At 45.6% G+C, this 16913-nt stretch overlaps 1 protein-coding gene and 1 long non-coding RNA gene across 8 annotated transcripts in view; one reads left to right on the top strand and one right to left on the bottom strand.

The window, feature by feature from the left end:
• Nucleotides 1-1922: 1922 nt before the first annotated feature.
• On the bottom strand, nucleotides 1923-6789 carry LOC140421995 (uncharacterized). Its single transcript, XR_011947209.1, has 2 exons — nucleotides 6433-6789; nucleotides 1923-5428 (listed from the first exon to the last, which is right to left on the bottom strand). It is a non-coding gene; the product is annotated as an uncharacterized lncRNA (long non-coding RNA).
• LOC140421924 (uncharacterized) overlaps nucleotides 6598-16913 on the top strand; it is a 92689-nt gene continuing 82373 nt past the window's right edge. Inside the window, exons 1-4 of one of the 7 annotated variants that reach the window (XR_011947170.1) lie at nucleotides 6598-6710; nucleotides 8583-8873; nucleotides 11861-11995; nucleotides 12436-14484. Coding sequence is in view for 1 of the 7 variants with exons in the window: in XM_072506897.1 (XP_072362998.1) it covers nucleotides 8931-9985 (1055 nt within the window). In the remaining 6 variants the exon portion in view is untranslated. Of the gene's footprint in view, nucleotides 6735-6801; nucleotides 11996-12435; nucleotides 14485-16913 lie in introns of those variants that run through there. The other 6 variants (XR_011947171.1, XR_011947167.1, XR_011947172.1 and 3 more) reach the window with 6 other exon arrangements.

Raw genomic sequence — 16913 nt, 5'->3', positions numbered from 1 at the left:
GCGATTATCAGACACCCCTCTGTGTGATAGATTGCATTCGACAAGAAAGTGCAGGTTCAGCATGTAATTAAAAAGGCAAATGGAATGTTAGCATTTATTGCAAAAGGACTGGAGTATAAAAGTAGAGCAGTGTTGTTGTAATTGTCTGGGTGTTGGTGAGATCACATCTGGAATACTGTGTCCAGTTTGGGCCTCCTTATTTGAGGGAGGATGTGGTGGTATTGTAGGCAGTTCAGAGGAGGTTCACCAGATTGATTCCGGGGATGAACGGTTTGACGTGAGGAAACAGTTTGGGCTTATACTTGCTGGAGTTTAGAAGGATGAGAGGGATCTGATCGAGTTGTATAAAATACTAAATGGGATTGATAAGGTAAACATAGACCAAATGTTCCCCCTTGTGGGGAACAAGAGGTCACGGATATAAGTTGAGAGGCGGTAGATTTAGAACTGAGATGAGGAAGAACTACTTATCGCAGACGGCGGTGAATTTGCAAAATTCAGTAATTAAATGTTTTCAAGAAAGAGAGAGATATATTTTGATTTGAAAAACGGTTAAAGGGATATGGCCAACATGTGGGGAGGTAGATTTTAGATCAGGAAGAGATCAGCCAAGATCTGATTGAATGGCAGAGCAGGGTCGAAGGGCTGAATTGACTACTGCTGCCCAATTCCTATGTTCCACTTTCTCTGAGACCCCAGCCCCATTGACTGTGACAGGGTTCATACTGTCTCCGTGAAATTGTTGATGTAAAGTCACGTCAGACCCACACTGCTCGATTTCCAATCCAATTTATTTAAAGGTCCCAGAAGCCTGGCTCCAACCTTAAATGTTGTTCAGATCCTGTCAGTAACGTTGTTTTGGAACTCACTCGTACCACCACATAGACAGTCATCAACATGCATCATAAAGATGCCCGAGAGTTTCCTGCCATGGTACCAATAAAGCACGGCAGCTTCTGCCTTCTGGTGGAGACAACCCGACTTGAACAAAACTGATCCAAATGAAAAGTACCATATACTCTGAAAAAATAGACAAACTTATTTAACTTCCAAAGTCTTCCTTCTACATCTGGCACCTTCTTAGGAGGTTGCAGAAACACTGCCCTCGGGAGGTGACCCCCAGCACAAACGCAGCTTTTATGTTTCTTGAATTATATTCCCGAGAAAATGTTGTGAAGAGGACCAAAGGAATTTCAAAATTACCTTTCCTGCTGTGGGTGAGTCCACTCTGACCTCTTTATCTCCCAAGGGTTCTTCAAATCCCCGAGACACTAACCTCACCATGGACTTGTAAGTTCCGCTTGATTGGAGCTTTTCTGTGCAGATCCATCGATGTGATGATGCTGGCTGACCCCTATCTGGGACCTCGGAACACACGCCAAACTCTGTCCAGCTGCCTAACTTTTTCTGTTTAGCTTCCCCTACGGCTTTATCCCCTCATTTGTCAGCAGCTACAAAACCCTCTCGGTCACGGGGACTTCAGCATCACCCCCAAACATACCCTTGGTGTAAAACTGACAATTCCTGTCTGAAATGTTCCAGTTATTGAAATTACATCGAGTGGACGTCACAGAAACAGACCAGAAACAGATCCCTGAGGTTCCGAGGAGGCCCCAGTTGTCAGTCAGACTGAACTAAACACGGGTGGTATAAAACAAACAACACCCCAGTGTCTGCTGTCCACGGGGACCTTCCTTTAATCAGAGCCATGATGTGGAGATGCCGGCATTGGACTGTGGTGGGCACAGCAGGAAGTCTTACAACACCAGGTTAAAGTCCAACAGGTTTGTTTTGCGATTCAAACCAAACCGTTGGACTTTACTCTGGTGTTGTAAGACTTCTTACTGTTAAATCAGGATCCGTCAGTGGATCCTGTTCTTGACACCAGGTTGCTGTGGGACAAATGTCACTCGGAGTCCAGAGTTGGTAAAAGTTTGTGAATCTTTATTACAAACATGCAGGGAATGCTTCAGCGAACCGAAGCATCTCAAGGAGGAGTTACAATAACACACGTTTATACACAGTACATTTGCAGCTGGTCAGGCTGTTTATTCTGCAAATTAGTGGGAAAGTACAGGATGTCAAGGAAACAACTCGAAAACAGCTCAGAATTATCGGCTATAGTGATCTATATTCATCTCTCACAAAACAGATCTAGGAAAACAATAGCTAGACTAATAATCTAAGGACCCACGGAAATACAATAGGGATCCAGGTTCGGCAGATGGTGAATTTTGCATTCATTTATATCTGGAATTAAAGTCATTGATGACCATGAAGGAATTGTTGATGGTTGGAAAAAAAATCTGGTTCACTGATGTCCTTTGGAGAAGGAAATCTGCCATGCTGACCTGGTCTGGCCTATTTGTGACTTCAGACCCACAGAAATGTGGCTGCCTCTTAACTGCAGCCACTCAGTTCAAGGGCAATTAGGGATGGGCAACAAATGCAGCCCAGCCAGCGATGCCCACATCCCATGAATGAAACAACAAATGTGCAGGCCAATGGATCTGGTGGGGAAAAGTGTGTGAGAGAGACAGAGAGCTTTCATGAATATAACTCACTTTAATCACATTCACACTTTATTTCCCATATCACTCGATGGGCTGAATGTCCTCCTTCTGGGTACTAATGACTATGTCTGAAAAAGAACAAATTCAGCTGCTCCAGTCTCTCCAACTAACTGAAGTCCTTCATCCCTGGTGACAGTCTCATAAACCTCCTCTGCACCCTCTCTGAGAACTTCACATCTTTCCTAAACTGTGGGGCCCATACAGAGGGTTCCATTCGAGAGGGATAGAATTGAAAAACAGGGAGGTTATGTTCAACTTGTTTAGACAACGGTTAGACTACACTGGGAGCACTGTCAACATTTGTGATCTCCATTTGGAAAAAGGAAATAGAGGAACTGGAGAAGGTGCAACTAAGATTCATAGAATCCCTATAGTGCAGGAGGCCATTCGGCCCCTCACATTATGTACCAGCCCGCTGAAAGAGTACACCGCCCAAGCACACTCACTTGTCCTATCCCAATAACCCGTCAACCTAAACATTTGGACACTAAGGAGGAATTTAGCATGGCCAATCCACCTAACCTGCACATCCGCCACACAGATACAGGGAGAAAGTGAAAACTCACACGAACAGTTATCCAAGGCCGGAATTGAACCTCCTGGGTCGCTGGTGCTGAGAGGCAGCAGTGCTAACCACTGTGGTACCGTGCTGCCCAGGAATAATATCAGAACTGAGAACATTAACCCACAGGAAAGGCTGGGGCTGCTTTTCTCTAGAAAAGAGAAGACTGAAGGGTGACCTGATGGAAGTCTTTAAGATGAGAAAGGGGTTCAATAATCCAATAGGGATTTGAAGAGAAACCCCTTTACCCAGCGAGTGGTGAGAATGTGGAACTCATTACCACAGCGAGTGGTTGAGGTAAACAACGTGAATATATTGAAGGGGAAGCTAGATACAAGTCTGGTGAACCTTTATTGCACTCCCTCTGTGGCAATAATACCTTTTCGAAGGTAAGGGGAGTAAAACTGCACACAGTACTCCAGCTGCGGTCTAACCAAGGTTCTATACAATGGGTATATTCTGGCCAATCTCACGACTTTGCTTCCAGTGGGCTGATGCTCTTTGAGCCTGGGAGAGCACATTTCCACTGAAATGATCCACAAAGTACAAGTGATTAGCACTGTGGCTTCACAGCACCAGGGTCCCAAGTTTGATTCCCTGCTGGGTCACTGTCTGTGCGGAGTCTGCACGTTCTCCCTGTGTCTGCGTGTCGGTTTCCTCCGGGTGCTCCGGTTTCCTCCCACAGTCCAAAGATGTGCCGGTTAGGTGGATTGGCCGTGCTAAATTGCCCTTAGTGACCAAAAAAGGTTAGAAGGGGTTATTGGGTTATGGGAATAGGGTGGATGTGAGGGCTTAAGTGGGTCGGTGCAGACTCGATGGGTCGAATGGCCTCCTTCTGCACTGTATGTCCTATGTTCTTAAAAGCTGCTGAAGGACATTTATTTTATGGTGTTTTTCCCCCCACTACAGGTAGATCTAAAATAAATACATTTGTCTCTGTTCCATTGTGTCTACAGCACAGGCCCGGCCAGTCGGCTCAATTGGTCTCTGTCAGTATTGATGCTCCACATGAGCTTCCACCCACCCCTCTTCATCTCCCCATCAGCATATCCTTCTATTCCTTTCTCCCTCATGTGAAAGCAGGTGAATGGCCTCTCCCCAGTGTGAACTCACTGATGTCTCCGTAGGCGGGATGGATCATTGAATGCCTTTCCCTTATCAGAGTAGGTGAATGGCCTCTCCCTGGTGTGAACTCACTGGTGGACCAATAGGTTGGATAACTCCTTGAACATCTTCACACACAGAGCAGGTGAATGGCCTCTCACCAATGTGAAGTTGTTGGTGTGACTTCAGGCTGGATAAATGAGTAAATACCTTCTCACACTGAGCGCAGGTGAATGGCTTCTCCCCAGTGTGAACTCGATAGTGTGACTTCAGGTTGGATAAATGAGTGAATCCCTTCCCACACTGAAAGCAGGTGAATGGCCTCTCCCCAGTGTGAACTCGCTGGTGTGTCTGCAGGGTCGATAATTGAGTAAATCCCTTCCCACATTCAGAGCAGGTGAATGGCCTCTCCCCAGTGTGAACTCGCTGGTGTGACTTCAGGCTGGATAACTCAGTGAATCTCTTCCCACACTGATTGCAGGTGAATGGCCTCTCCCCAGTGTGAACTCGCTGGTGTGAATTGAGGTTAGATAGCTGAGCGAATCCCTTCCCACACTGAGAGCAGGTGAACGGCCATTCCTCAGTGTGAATTCGCTGGTGTGCCCACAGGGTGGATGAATGACTGAATCTCTTCCCACACTGAGAACAGGTGAATGGCATCTCCCCAGTGTGAGCCCGCTGGTGTCTCTGCAGCTGGGATAAGCAAGTGAATCCCTTCCCACACACAGAGCAGGTGAACGGCCTCTCCCCAGTGTGAATGCGTCGATGAATTTCCAGCGTAGATGGGTATCTGTATCCCTTCCCACAATCCCAACATTTCCACGGTTTTTCCATGTTCATCGTCTTCTCGTGTCTCTTCAGGTCAAACAATTAGTTGAAGCCCTTCCACACAGAACACATGTACGGTCTCTCCTCACCGTGAATGTTGCAATATTCTATCAGGCTGTGTAACTGGTTAAAGGTCCTCCCACAGTCACTGCTCTCGAACACGCTCACTTGGGTGTATGTGTCTCGGTGCTTTTCCAGTCACACAAATGTTCAAAATCTTCTGAAGCAGCCAGAACAGGCAAACATTGTTCTGTGTAGATTCAAAAGCCGATAATATTCAGGTCCCAAGGAATCCAAGTGACTCTGTCAGATCTAGACGTGATGTTTGAGATTTATCTGTAATTTCTCCTCTTCTAATATCCTATAAAAACAATTTTCAAAAAATATCACCTGTCTTAACAGGGAGAAATTCAGAACAGATAATTCTATTTTCCATGGAATATTCTTTCCTCGCTCATTCCCCAAAAGCTGTAAATCTCCATCCCACACACTCTCCCTCTATTCTCACACTGCTGCATCTAATATTCACCCTCCCAATTCTCTTGAAAGTGCTGTTTCAGACTGATTGACAGACCCATGATCATTGCTTCCTGTCCTGGACACAGAGATCACAATAAAGAGTAAGCTAATGGCCCATCCAGCCTGCTCGACCATTCAATCATATCATTGGGTGATCTACATCAGCACCATTTTCCCACACTATTCCCCCATATCCCTTGATATATTCAATATCTAGAAACCCATCAACCTTTGTCTTGAAAATACCTGATGACTGAGACTCATCTCAGCTTTCTCCCCATGTTCCTGCTGGTTCCCCATAATCCTTGACTCCCTCATCAAATATAAATCTGTCCAACTCATCCTCAAATATATTCAATGACCCCAGACTCCACTGGGCCCTGTGAAAGAGAAATCCAGAGACTAACAACCTTCTGAGGAAAAAGATGACTGTAAATATATAACATAGCTACTGTACTAGATTACAAGCTTGAAATAATAATCAATGTGCTTTATTACAGAACCATAAATAATATGTCTAATCTGTACCATATAACAACACTCGACATATCTCTGTCTGATATTTTTAGTGTCCCCTAAATGTCAGCCATCTCCTGGGGAAACCAGCCCTTTAATTGTGAACATTGGGAAAGAGACGATCCTTTTAGCCAAACAAATAAATGTGTCAGGCTGAGGGAGCAAAGGGTGTCAATGTCTTTAAGGGAGAGCGAGACCTGGGCCAAGCTTTGCAGAGTCTGCAACCTCCCTGGATTCACTTCCTTTCCCTTCAGTTGCTGCAAGTGACCAACTGAAGGTCAGAACGAGAAAATAAATGGAAAGGGGGAGAAAAGAAAGTGTTTTACTCACAGATGTTGCAGACAAGAGTCGATTTCAGTCCGTGCAAAGCTCAATCGTCATTCACACAAACACGCGCTCTGATTGGCTGGTGGACAAAGTCCTTCCGGTCCTCCAATTCGACCCATTGGTCAATATGTCAGCTGGAAGGTCAGGAGGCGGGCTCTACCCCGCACACGCGCAGTCTCCCCGCTCCCTTGGACATGCGCAGTCCCGGGCCGAGAGGGTGATCACCGAGCGGCTTCTCGCTCTGGCCGGAGCCGGTTGCCTGGAAACCTTGTCTCGAGGAGGTGTGGCGGGAGAGGGAACAATTGGTGGGGGCGGGGATCCGGTGCCCGCGCGCCGGGCACGCGCACTGGAACCCGGAGATGTGTTTGGGGCCTTTCCGCGGATGTGGAAGAATGTGCGGGGGGGCGGGGGAGTGCGCACGCGCGGGCTCGCCTTCTGGCGGCTTCGTTTTATTGATTGTTTGGAGCTTTTTGTCTTTGGTGCAGCTGATGTGTTTTTGCATCGTGACTATTGTGTTTTGTGTGTTTACCCTGTCCTCTGCCTTGGTCTCTTGGGCAATGGAACCGCCTTTTGGGGCTGAACTGTGCCCCTCCGGGGAGGGGAGGGGTCTCTCTCGGTGTCGATGTGTCCTTTCCTGATGGTCGGTGCTGCTCATTCTCTCTCACACACTCTCACAGACCGGCACATGCAGCATTCACTCAGATACTCCTTCACACACGCCTGCTCTTGCTGACATGCATGTACTGCATCCACACCCATGATTTACCCCACACACGTTTCCACTGATGTGGGGCTACCGCTGGGGAGTCGCTGGCCTTGTTTTCTTGCTGATTGTTCTGTATTCAGCGTTGTCCTGTTGTATTGTAGAATTGTTAACAAACTAAAAGATCTAAAACTTTCTCCTCTGTACAACATCTAGGAGGAAATCAATGTTTCCCCCTTTCCATTTCTTTTCTCATTCTCACCTTCAATTGGTCACTTGCAGCAACTGAAGGGAAAGGAAGTGAATCCAGGGAGGGTGCAGACTCTGCAAAGCTTGGCCCAGGTCTCTCTCTCTTAAAGACATTGACATTCTTTGCTCCCTCAGCTTGACACATTTATTTGTCTGGCTAAAAGGATGGTCTCTTTCCTAATATTCACAATTAAAGGGCTGCTTTCCCCAGGAGATGGCTGACATTTAAGGGGACAATAAATTAATATAGGCCAGAGATATGTTTAGTGTTATATGGTACATAATAGATATACTATTTATAGTTCTGCAATAAAGTACATTTCTTATTATTTCTAGTTGTATAATATAGTGCTGTAGCTATGTTATATATTTCCAGTCATGGAGTCATTACAGCACAGAAGAAATCCATTTAGTAACTCGAGTCCATATCGACTCTCTTTACAACAAACTAGTCAGTTCCATCCCCCCTCTATTTGCTCGTTCCCCTGCAAGTTAATTTCCTTCAAATACCTATCCAATTTTATTTTAAAATCAATATTCGTCTCCACTTCCACCTCCATCATAGGCAGAAAACTCTTAACCACTCGCTACCAAAATTAAACCCTTCCTCAGGGTGGCACGGTAGCACAGTGGTTAGCACTGTTGCTTCACAGTGCTAGGGCCCGGGTTCAATTCCCAGCTTGGGTCACTGTGCAGAGTTTGCAAGTTCTCCCAGTGTCTGCGTGGGTTTCCTCTGGTTGCCTCGGTTTCCTCCCATAATTCCCAAAACACGCGCTTGTTATGTGAATTGGACATTCTAAATTCTCCCTCGATGTACCCGAACTGGCGCCGGAGTGTGGCGACTGGTTGATTTTCACAGCAATGCCATTGCAGTGTTAATGTAAGCCAACTTGTGACACTAATAAAGATTATTATTAGACCCCCCCCCCCCTTTATCGAATCAATAGACGCTTGGATGAAGATTTTCACCTCTTCAACAAGAAGCAGTGAGCCTGGATCCCTCATGAATCAGCCCCTCAGGAGAATTGGGAGGGTGAATATTAGATACAGCAGAGTGGGAATGGAGGGAGAGTGTGTGGGATGGAGATTTACAGCTTTTGGGGAATGAGAGAGGAAAGAATGTTCCAGAGAAACTAGAATTGTCTGTTCTGAATTTCTGTCCTGGGCTGACAGTGATGTCTTTTGTAAACACCTTTTACAGGATATCAGAAGGTTAGGATCTACATACTGAAATCTCAAACCAAACGTCACATCAAGATCTGGTGGAGTCGCTCCATTCGCTGGGATCAGAATATCATCAGCTTTTAAATTTAGAAGGAGAAAACGTTTCTCTGTTCTGACGGCTTCAAAAGATTTTAATCATCTGCGTGACTGGAAAACACACACACAGCGAGTGAGAGTGTTCCACAGCACAGACTGTTGTTACACAGTTACACAGCCTGAAAAAACATTGCACCATTTACAGTGGGGAGAGACCGTACCTGTGTTCTATGTAAGTGAATTTTCAACATACTGTTGAAACTGGGGACACATAAGGGACACCTTTATCATGCAGAATCTGTGGGAACACGGGAATTTTGGGAACAAATTTGGATGCCTGTCTGAAGTGGAAACTGATCAACATGGACAGACCGGGGAAATGCCCTTCACCTGCACTGAATGTGGGAAGGGATTCAGTGATTCATTCAAACTCCAGACACACCAGCGAGTTCACACCGGGGAGAGGCCATTCACCTGCACGGAGTGTGGGAAGGGATTCACTCAGTTACCCAATCTGCAGACGCACCAGCGAGTTCACACTGGGGAGAGGCCATTCACGTGCATGGAGTGTGGGAAGGGATTCACTCAGTTATCCCATCTGCAGAGACACCAGCGAGTTCACACTGGGGAGAGGCCATTCACCTGCTCTGAGTGTGGGAAGGAATTCATTCAGTTACTCAATCTGCAGACACACCAGCGAGTTCACACTGGGGAGAGGCCGTTCACCTGCACTGTGTGTGGGAAGGGATTCTCTCACTTACCCAATCTGCAGAGACATCAGCGAGTTCACACAGGGGAGAAGCCATTCACCTGCACTGAGTGTGGGAAGCAATTTACTCAGTCACCAGATCTGCGGGCACACCAGCGAATTCACACTGGGGAGAGACCATTCAACTGCTCTCAATGTGGGAAGAGATTCACTCAGTCATCTACCCTGCTGATTCATCAGCGACGTCACACAGGTGAGAAGCCGTTCAGATGCTCTGTGTGTGGGAAAAATTTTATTCAGTCATCCAGCCTGCTGCAACACCAGCGGATTCACACTGGGGAGAGGCCATTCACCTGCTCTGTGTGTGGGAAGGGATTCACTCGATTATCAACCCTGCAGACGCACCAGACAGTTCACACCGGGGAGAGACCGTTCACCTGCAGTGTGTGTGGGAAGGGCTTCAACCATTCAATCCACTTCATGACACACCAGCGGGTTCACACTGGGGAGAGACCGTTCACCTGCTCTGACTGTGGCAAGGGATTCACTCATTCATCAAACCTGCAGAGGCACCAGCGAGTTCACACCAAGGAGAGGCCATTCACCTGCTCTGTGTGTGGGAAGGGATTCTCTCAGTTATCCCACCAGCAGTCACACCAAAGAGTTCACAGATGATTACACGGGGTCAGATTCTGCTGTCGGTGTTGCTGTTAATCACATCCAGGATCAACCGTGTTCATTTATAGAATTTACAGTGCGGAAGGCGGCCATTCGGCTCATCAAGTCTAATCAACCCTTGGAAAGAGCACCTTACTGAAGCTCACACCTCCACCCCATCCCAGTAACCCCACCTAACCTTTTTGGATGCTAAGGGCAATTTAGCACGGCCAATCCACCTAACCTGCACATCTTTGGACTGTGGGAGGAAACCGGAGCGCCCGGAGGAAACCCACGCAGACGTGGAGAGAATGTGCAGACTCCACACAGCCAGTGACCCAAGCCTGGAATCGAACCTGGGACCCTGGAGCTGTGAAGCATCAGTGCTAAACACGGTGCTAACGTGCCGCCCATTCTGACATCCTTCACGCCCTCTCGACACATTTATTTGGGTAAAAGGACGGTCTTTTTCCTAATGTCCACAAATAAAGCAGCGGTTTCCCAGGAGTTGGCTGACATTTATGGGGACTATAAACTAACATAGGACAGAAATATTTTGAGTGCTATTGTATAATAGAGATTAAATGTTTAATACTGTGGTATAACATATGTTATTCAAGATTCTGTAATGAAGTAAATTTTTACTATTTCTACTCTTGTAATATAGTACTGTAGCTACGTTATATATCTCCAGTCATAGAGTCCTTACAGCACAGGGGGAGTCCATTCAATAACTCGAGTCCAGACTCTCTGTAGAACAATCCAGTCTGTCCCATCCCCCTCTCTATCCCCGTTCTCCTGTAAGTTTATTTCCTTCAAAAGTCCAAGAATTTAAATTTGGAAATTGTTGATTGTCTCCACTTCTATCATCCTCGTAGGCAGCGAGTTCCCGGTCATGACTACTCACTGTTTAATAAAGCTCTTCCTCACATCATCCTTGTATCTCTGTTCAAGTAACTGTGACTATTAAACGTATCTTTCGCTCAATAAATATACAGATATCTATATGTATTTAGACTAGCAGTCTGCAGGAAGATTTTCAGGTTTCTCTGTCCAGGATATATGTTGTGTTGCCCTATTATGTATTTTCTTTTATTCCCTTTTCTTCTCATGTACTTAATGATCTGTTGAGCAGCTCGCAGAAAAATACTTTTCACTGTACCTCGGTACACGTGACAATAAACAAATCCAATCCAATCCAATTCAAACCAGGACAGGAAGCAGTGAGCATGGATCTGTCAATCAGCCTGAATCAGCACCTTCAGAATAACTGGGAGGGTGAATACTAGATACAGCAGAGTGAGTGTGATGTTGTACGAATTAAGTAATGGCATAATGGGAAAACTGGTCAACTATTCAGTACAATGTAAGAAAAGCTGACCTAGCCACTTCAATGTACCAGAGCCCTTTGTAAGGAATGCTAATTTAGCTATTCCAAAATGCCTGACCTCTGGAATTTCTGATAAGGCTAACCCGTCATAACCCAGGGCGGTATGAATAAGACAAGATAAGGAATGGATGAGTCTTCTCCAACCTTTTAATGTTCTATCAAAGGACAAGATAATGGTCTGAGGGATGAGACAAAGAGTCCGAGAAGATCAACAGGTCAGCAGGTTTATGACATTGCTTCCGTTTCTACTTCAGGTTGAATTCCTGACTAAGCTGTAGTCATGCAATCTTGATAATGTGTAAATACCGAGGTGATTCTCTGAAAGCGCGGACTTGGGAAGGAATCAGCAGTGGTACTAACTGCTCTCTGACCTCAAGTTTCAGCCATTACTGCATGCAGTCTTTTTGTAAATAAAGCCTTGTTATTTTGCCTTAACGAGCGTTGTTGAATCTGTCTACTACAGTCCAGAAGCAGGACATTACTAACTGATAACATTTGGCGCAAGCGAGCAGCTACGAATATCCTGAGTGAATACCGTGGGGGACTGAAGAAGTGATCGAGCCACGACCCGGAGGGAAGAGACGGACTCCGGCACAGGGTAAGATTCACCTTGGTCTCTCTTTCTCGGATCGTTGCTACGACCCCTCATCCTTGACGGAGGAAACTAGCAGGTGACGGTACTCAAAGCACTCGTAATTAAACAGCAACTGCACTGCGCGTATCACCCGCAGGCAGCAGGAATTGTGGAAAGAGCCAACGGGACTTTAAAAGAAAAATTATCTAAATTAACTGAAGAAACTGGGTTAAATTGGCTAAAGGTATTACCCTTGGCACTGTTTCACATGCGAGTGACTCCACATTCGCGGACCGGACTGTCAGCTGCAGAGATAGTCTATGGTCGGCCAATGAGGACTCCCTGGGATGCCCATGAAAAACCCCTGGAGGGAATAGACCTCCATGTGATGGGGGAATAGACCTCCATGTGATGGGGGAACAGATGCAGAACTATTTGAAGCTCTGAAGTTTTTCCACTCACAGGTGAAACAGGCACATCTCCCAGTGCCAGCAGGGACAGCCGTCCCTCGATATCCAGTGGTCGAAGCCGGAGACTACATATTGGTAAAGAATTGGGACAGAAAGAAACTAGGACAACGCTGGAGCGGACCTTTCCTAGTACTACTGACTACACCGACTTCTGTCAAGCTTGAAGGACGTTCAAGTTGGATACATCTATCCGATTGCAAGGAGATAGTCTCCAACCCAGACGTGAACACAGGATGATCTTCATTATAATTTTTGGACTCTCTGGACTATTTAGCCACTCGGTAGTAAAAAAAAACGAACTACCCGGGAACTGCATTCCAATACCTATTTATATATGTCATATCTTTATGCTGAAAAATTGAATGTAAGCAAGTGTTGGGTTTGTACCCACATCCCCGTCCATTCGAGGGAAGGAATACCTCTCCAATCCATCCCCTTTCCATATCGCAGAGACAGTTGAATGGATTTTACGACAAAATCAAAAAGGGACCAGGGGAGATATGGAAATATGGAGTTTTGCTGGCTATGACATGACTAAATTTTCGGCTTCGTATCAGCCCGCTTATAATCATGCCTGGACTCCACCCTCCCTCACCATCCACTCGAATAATGTTCAAGGTTCCATGTGTTTTAATAAATCAGGGAAAGGAAAGTTGATGGGGCAAAGTAGGTGCAGCCTTACAGTTGACTGGCAAGGACCGGTACCAGGCATATCCAACAAGGGCATGTTTAACTGTGATTGGTCCAGGGTATGGAATATAACCTCTAACAGCTCATGGGGCCAAACCTCCCCAATCCCCTGGATGACGTTAGCTGATGATTTTACGGCCTATAATGGAACATATTTAATATGCGGCACTAAAGCATATCCGTGGCTCCCTACTGATTGGACAGGATCCTGCTTTCTGGGATATGTCGTACCCCAAATGCGTCACCTACCCTCCCTTAAGCACTCCCCCTCGCGAGCCAAAAGGACTATCACTAAAACGGAACAGTTCTTTATGATGGCCTTTCCATTGTATGGAATGGGCAAGGCAGCCAACAAACTGATCCACATGGCCACAGCATTGGAACAACTGGCGAACATAATGGCAGCAGAAGCCTGGGAAACTGGACAGGCACTGGCCGAGGTCTCAGCTGAGCTGTTGGCTGTCTGGACCGTGGCATTACAAAATCGACTGGCTTTGGATTATCTGTTAGCCTCGCAGGAAGGAACGTGTGCTATTGTCGGTCAGGAGTGCTGTACTTATATTCCAGATGGCTCTGAAAATATCACTAACCTGGCCGACCATATTAAGAGACAAACTGATCAAATTCAAGAGATTGGCAGTGAATTTCATGACTATAACCCGCCGGGTTGGCTAGGATGATTGGGTCATGGATTATTTGATTGGATCGTTAAGGCCTTCATGCTACTACTACTAATGCTACTAGGGATAGGATTGCTTGGTTGCTTGTGTAAATGCATTTTCAATCGAGTCATGGAAATCCCTATTTAACTAGTTGTCATGATATGACAAAAGGAGGGAATGTGATGTTGTACGAATTAAGTAATGGCATGATGGGAAAACTGGTCAACTATTCAGTACAATGTAAGAAAAGCTGACCTAGCCACTTCAATGTACCAGAGCCCTTTGTAAGGAATGCTAATCTAGCTAATCCAAAATGCCTGACCTCTGGTATTTCTGATAAGGCTAACCCGTCATAACCTAGGGCGGTATGAATAAGACAAGATAAGGAATGAATGAGTCTTCGCCGACCTTTTAATGTTCTATCAAAGGACAAGATAATGGTATGAGGGATGAGACAAAGAGTCCGAGAAGATCAGCAGGTTTATGACATTGCTTCCGTTTCTACTTCAGATTGAATTCCTGACTAAGCTGTAGTCACGCACCCTTGATAATGTATAAATACTGAGCTGATTCTCTGTGAAAGCGCGGACTTGGGAAGGAATCAGCAGTGGTACAAACTGCTCTCTGGCCTCAAGTTTCAGCCATTACTGCATGCAGTCTTCGTAAATAAAGCCTTGTTATTTTGCCTTAACGAGCGTTGTTGAATCATTCTACTACAGTCCAGAAGCAGGAAATTACTAACTAATAACATGAGAATGGAGAGATGTGCGGGACGGAGATTTACACCTTTTGGGGAATGAGAGAGGAAACAATGTTCCAGAGAAGCTAGAATGATCTGTTCTGAATTTCTATCCTATACTGTCAGTGATAACCTTTGTAAACTCCTTTTCCAGAATATTAGAAGGGGAGGATTTACAGTCAGAAATCGCAAGTCAAACATTAGGCCAAGACCAGACTGTGTCAGCCACTTCATGGGAGCTGAATATCATGGCCTTTGAATTTAGAAGGAGAAATGTTTGTCTGTTCTGCTAAAAGAGATGTTTAAACATCACTCAGTGTCCAGACACTGAGACAGGCTCCTGCCAGTGAAAGGCATCACGAAAAACAATCCATTTTATATTCTTCAGGTCACCCAACCACCTTGTATTTTTTAATGTTCTGTTCGCCCGTTAAATGTCCTCGACCTTTGGACGTTTCATTACAGAACTCAGCTCGAAGACATCAACACTTGTATCCGGCCTTGTCTGTGAGCCCAACCAATCCAATTCGTCAATTCAACTTTGCAGCAGTTCAGTCCCAGCTTTGGAAACATCTTCATCTTTCTGTGAGGCCCCGGCCCCATTGACTGTGACAGGGTTCATACTGTCTCCGGGAGATTGTTGATGTAAAGTGATGTCAGACCACACACTGCCCGATTTCCAATCCAATTTACTTCAAGGTCCCAGAAGCCCGACTCCAAATCTTAAATGTTGTTCTACTGCTGTCAGTAACATTGTTTTGGAACTCACTAGCACCATCACATAGGCAGTCATCAACATGCATTATAAAGATGTCCGCGAGTTTCCTGCCATGGTACCAATAAAGCACGGCAGCTTCTGCCTTCAGGAGGAGACAATCCAACTTGGACAAAACTGATCTAACTGTGAAGTGCCATACACTCTGAAACATTGTTCAAAACAGAGACAAACTTATTTAACTTCCAAAGTCTTCATTCTACATCTGGCACCTTCTTATGATGTGGAGATGCCGGCATTGGACTGGGGTGAGCACAGTAAGAAGTCTTAGAGCACCAGGTTAAAGTCCAACAGGTTTGTTTCGAATCACTAGCTTTCGGAGCACTGCTCCTTCCTCAGGTGAATGAAGAGGTGGGTTCCAGAAACATATACATAGACAAAGTCAAAGATGCAAGCCAATACTTTGAATGCGAGTCTTTGCAGGTAATTAAGTTTACAGGTCCAGACTGAGCAACTGGAGAGAGGGATAATCACAGGTTAAAGAGGTGTGAATTGTCTCAAGCCAGGACAGTTGGTAGGATTTCGCAAGCCCAGGCCAGAGAGTGGGGGGTGAATGTAATGCAACACAAATCCAAGGTCCCGGTTGAGGCTGTACACGTGTGCGGGACTTGGCTATATGTTTCTACTTGGCGATTCTGCGTTGTCGCGCGTCCTGAAGGCTGCCTTGGAGAATGCTTATCCGAAGATCAGAGGCTGAATGCCCTTGAGTGCTGAAATGTTCCCCGACTGGAAGTGAACATTCCTACTTGGCCAGATCATCAACATGGGTACCATTATTACACGTTAGAACACCACCCACCATGCAACTCAGCCAACGTTGTCTACCTCATACGCTGCAGGAAAGAATGTCCCGAAGCGTGGTACATCGCCGAGACCATGCTGACGCTGCAACAACAGATGAACGGACATCATACGACAATCGCCAGGCAGGAATGTTCCCTTCCAGTCGGGGAACACTTCAGCAGTCAAGGGCATTCAGCCTCTGATCTTCGGAGGAAGATCTTAGGAAGTTACAAAAAACTGCCCTCTGGAGGTGATCCTTGGCAGAAAAGGAGCTTTTTAATCTATTGATTTACATTCACAAGAAAAAGTTGTTAAAAGGAATGATAAAACATTTAAATGACCTTTTCCGCTGTGGGCGAGTCCACTCTGACCTCTTTATCTCCGAAGGGTTTCTTCAAATCCCTGAGCCGCTAACCTAGTCTTGGCCTGATAAGTTCCATTCGGTATTATGATCCTGGACCAGACCACAACAGTTGCTGGGATACCGGACAGAAACCCCAATATTTTATTCAATTTGTAAGACTGCGAGGAAAGGATACTTCGCTCCAGGCGTGATTGATTTCACACACACGTAGCGATATTAAAACAAACTTTATTACGAACACACTATTACTAATTTTTGCATCACAAAGAAAATAGCTTACAATTACCCATTAAACAATGCTTAACAATACAATGAAAAAATAACCCTTAACTGCTATCTTTATCTGAACTCAAACAAACCCATCTCTGGTCAAAATCCACGTTTAAATACAGTTAGCAGACCAAGCATACTTGCTTAATATTGGATCGAGATCTTTTGAAGAAACTGGAGTACAGTCAG

Source organism: Scyliorhinus torazame, chromosome 5, assembly GCF_047496885.1.
Source record: "Scyliorhinus torazame isolate Kashiwa2021f chromosome 5, sScyTor2.1, whole genome shotgun sequence".
Lineage (NCBI taxonomy): Eukaryota > Metazoa > Chordata > Chondrichthyes > Carcharhiniformes > Scyliorhinidae > Scyliorhinus > Scyliorhinus torazame.
The sequence above is the reverse complement of the archived record's forward strand: the minus strand, read 5'-3'. Positions and strand labels throughout refer to the sequence as shown.